At 52.2% G+C, this 3,474-nt stretch overlaps 1 protein-coding gene across 1 annotated transcript; it reads right to left on the bottom strand.

Moving 5' to 3' along the window:
- Positions 1-383: 383 nt before the first annotated feature.
- On the bottom strand, positions 384-2,053 carry STBD1 (starch binding domain 1). The gene is made up of 2 exons (XM_051619664.1): positions 1,764-2,053; positions 384-1,663 (listed from the first exon to the last, which is right to left on the bottom strand). Exons 1-2 carry the CDS (start codon positions 1,972-1,974, stop codon positions 855-857), a joined length of 1,020 nt encoding a protein of 339 aa, XP_051475624.1. The 5' UTR covers positions 1,975-2,053; the 3' UTR covers positions 384-854.
- Positions 2,054-3,474: the final 1,421 nt, after the last annotated feature.

The raw sequence follows: 3,474 nt of genomic DNA, 5'->3' as shown, positions 1-3,474 counted from the left end.
TTCCTAAGTAGGCAGAATATGCCACCTAACTCTTAGACCAGAAAGAACCCCATTCCCTGTCCATCACAGCAGTCCGGGTTTTTTTTTTTTAAAGCCTGCTCCCACCCTGACAAAGTAATTCATTAAGCCCAGACAGTCCTTTCTGACCTTTGCTCTCCTCTCAGCAGGATGATCTGAGTAAAAGGGACCTGCCTGCCAAGCCTTCCTTTGAGCTGAGGTGGTTCCTGGGGAGTAGGGGGTAGAGAATGAAGCACTTGGGGGTTAAGCCTTTGTTACTCCAAGGAGTGCCAGCCACTTCTCAGGAATTCTTTAGCACTAAGATTACAGGTCAAGTAACTCACTTCTATCAAAGTTACTAAAATGAGTCAGTTCAGTGGTCAAGCTGTAACAGACTGTCAATCTGAAAGTTTATTGTTCACTTGATACATTACATAAGTTAAAACACTTAAGTTCCTACTACAGTGTAGGTAACCACACCCCCTAGTATGCTTCAAAAGCCCTAAGCCATCGGTACAAAGATCATCCATCCCATAGCCCCAGCTCAAAGCAACACAAACTCAAGTTCAGGGCCCAGATTTCCCTGGGGGGGCAGCTGCTTGGCAATACTGCTCATGCCTTCGTAGCCTACCTTGCACATCTTCAGAACGCATTTGAAGGCGATTTTTCAGCTTGCCAAATGATGTCCTCAAGGAGATGGCAAAGATCTGCTGCTCACACAGTTTAACCAGGTTTGATAGGGGATTTAGAAAGCTCTGCACTTGAAAAGGTCTTCTACTGAAGAATGGGTAAAGTTTAGGGGCTCTGTGAGTCATCTAAGCAAGTTTGCCATTCAATAATTAGCTTCCAAAATGCCATTAATTGTGCCCCCACCACTGATGAACAATTTGATCTTCTTGTTCAGTCACTAGGGTCCTATTACTGCATTCTTCCCAACGTCTCACCTTCCCATTCTCCACCAAGATAAATTTCCACTCTACTTTGGTGTCTGCTGGCAGAACAATGGCTGCAGACCAGAAGCCATCCTTGTCATATTTGAGAGGAACGTAGCTGTGCCACTGGCCCAGACAGTCGTGGTCACCAGTAACACCAAGCTGCTGAGCATCAGAGTGTGTGATGTAGTGGACACGGAAAGTCACGTGGATATTTTGAAGCATGGGGGGCACAGCTGCAATCCTCTTTGCTTTGGAGTCCCCATCAGGGCAGTCTCCTTGTTCCCACTCCTTGCTGTCAGAGTCTTCCACACTGCCATTCTTGCCAGCCTCCTCCCAGGCCAGGTGCTCAGAAACAACTTCCCACTCTTCGTGGTCCAAGTCCCTACTCTCAGCTGGCTGACCCAGCTGCTCCTCACTTCTCTCCTTGTAACCATCCTTGGGAGCTCCTGCCAGGTCCATCACACACCATCCATCACTTGCCTGCCCCACCTGGGGTCTCGGCTGGCCTGCCTGGCTGCCTTGCCGGTCAGCTGGATGCTCCCTGGCACCGGCGCTGCCCTGCTTCGGGACCAGCCGCTCCACCTCCAGCGCTTCGCCTGGAACTCCGCCGCCGGCAACGTGGTTCAGCTCTGCCCTGGCTCCAGCCACCACGTCCTCCCTTGCCTTCCCAGGGCTGCGCAGGGCGGCAGCCTTGCCCTCCGCCTGCCCTTGCCCGCCGCTCGACAGATGACCTAAAAAAAAAAAAATAAAACCACGGCATTTCATCACCACCGGAGAGGTCCGGGCACAGCAGCCCCGCTCGCAGCAGCCCGGCTCCCCACGCCTCGCTACCTGTGGCCGCCGCCTCCCGCCGGGACCCCTCCTGGCCGCTCCCCTGGCCGCTCCCGTCCCCTCCGCCGTACCAGAGCCAGGCCAGCAGCGCGGCCAGCAGCCCCACCACCAGCGCCGGCCACAGCCCCGCTCCCGGCCAGCCCCAGCCGCGGGGCTCGGCGGGCAGCGCTGCGGGCAGCGGCCGCACGGGCGGGCCGGGGTCCCGGGCCATGGCCGGGCGAAGGCAGCGGGAACCGGCACCCCCCGCACGGACCCCGCAGCCGCTTTAAAGCCCCGCTCGGGTGCCGGGGAGGAGCCGCGGGGGGCGGGTCCCCTCGGGAGCCCGGCGAGGCTCCCCCCTTGGGCGGAGGGAGGGAGGGAAGAGGCAGCGCGGGATGGAAAAAAAACAAAAAAGGCAGAAGCTAGGTGGGAAAAAAAAAAGTGGAAAGGTTCAGCTTCTTCACAGAACGGCAGAACGTCAGAGGTTGGGAGGGACCTTCGAAGATCATCGAGTCCAGCCCCCCTGCCGGAGAGGGACCAAAAAACCTTCTTACTCCCCCGACCCCCAGCTCCTCGCCGCCTTTCTGCTCTCTCTGCCGGCGGCGAGGGAAGCGAGCAGTCCAGAATCAATGGGATTGATAAAGCAAGCTCCGATTTATTGAATACACAGTGTTACTTTTATACCCTTTTCATAACCTACATGTAGTGAATTCATTGGATAGTAACTACTTGTAGTGATTTCACTGGACAGTAACTACTTGCAGTGATTTCACTGGATAGTAACACACATCTGAGTTCCAGGGTTCTTCCTTGTTTTCTATTATTCTACTTCTCTACCTTGTCCTTGAGTTAGTTTAAGCTAACAGAGAGATTGTTTATACTTGTGTTAGGCTAAAAAAAAGAGATCGCTTGTACAGCTGCTATTTGTGTTACACTCTCAAGGCCTCTCGAGGAGATAGCAGGGGCCCATGGCCCTGCTGCTCAAGCCATTCTTCAACATCTCTCCCTTTTTTTTCCTTCTTCTCATTCTTTCTAGGCAGGCACTCCGTGCGAGGCTGCCAGGCCGCAAGTGTTGTAAACGGCAGATGCTGCGAAAATTAAGGGAGATGAAGGCAAAAAAGCTGAGGACTGAATGCCCGAGTTTCCTCGCTGCTTTTGCACGGAAGAAAGCACAGCAGCTGAACCAAGTGCAGGAGTTTGTGAAGTTTGATCCTAGCAGTGCCGGTGGGCTTGGAGTTACATGCTCTGCGGGGGTCGTGCTGAGGCTGACTGCTTCAGTTGTACTTTTCAGGGGTGTCCTGATGACAATCCAGGCTTTCCCTCCTATCCCTGAGAAGTGAGATGAATTCACTACTAATTTTTTAACTTCTGCATCATGCTGTAACGACTACAGCTGGATTTCTTAACATTGTCCTTCTCTCCTGTCTTCCAAACTATGCTCGGGAAGCTTGGTTTGGACTGCCAGGGATTCAGAGTCCATTAGTGCAGAGGATATTTGATCTTTAATTTACCTCCATTTTAGTACCCGATTTTCCTCTTGAAGTCATGATGTCAAATTTTTACTTCAAACATAAAAGGTTATAACAGATAAATCTTACTAGGGAACGAAGAAACTTACGACTTTGTATTTTGAATTGGGAATTCTGAAGCGACAAGCTGTAAAAATGTTTACTAGTGCAGAGTGTTAACAGCAAAGATTAACACCAGAGGAGTCAGGGGAGGCAGTTCCGTT

Source organism: Apus apus, chromosome 4 (assembly GCF_020740795.1).
Source record: "Apus apus isolate bApuApu2 chromosome 4, bApuApu2.pri.cur, whole genome shotgun sequence".
Lineage (NCBI taxonomy): Eukaryota > Metazoa > Chordata > Aves > Apodiformes > Apodidae > Apus > Apus apus.
This window is presented reverse-complemented; position numbering and strand designations above follow the sequence as displayed.

Bases quoted from the DNA above. Each gene is read 5' to 3' on its own strand.
- STBD1 (XM_051619664.1), bottom strand. From the start codon at position 1,974: ATGGCCCGGGACCCCGGCCCGCCCGTGCGGCCGCTGCCCGCAGCGCTG. The intron at 1,664-1,763 runs GTAGCGAGGCGT...TTTTTTTTTTAG, and splicing joins GCGGGAGGCGGCGGCCACAG to GTCATCTGTCGAGCGGCGGG.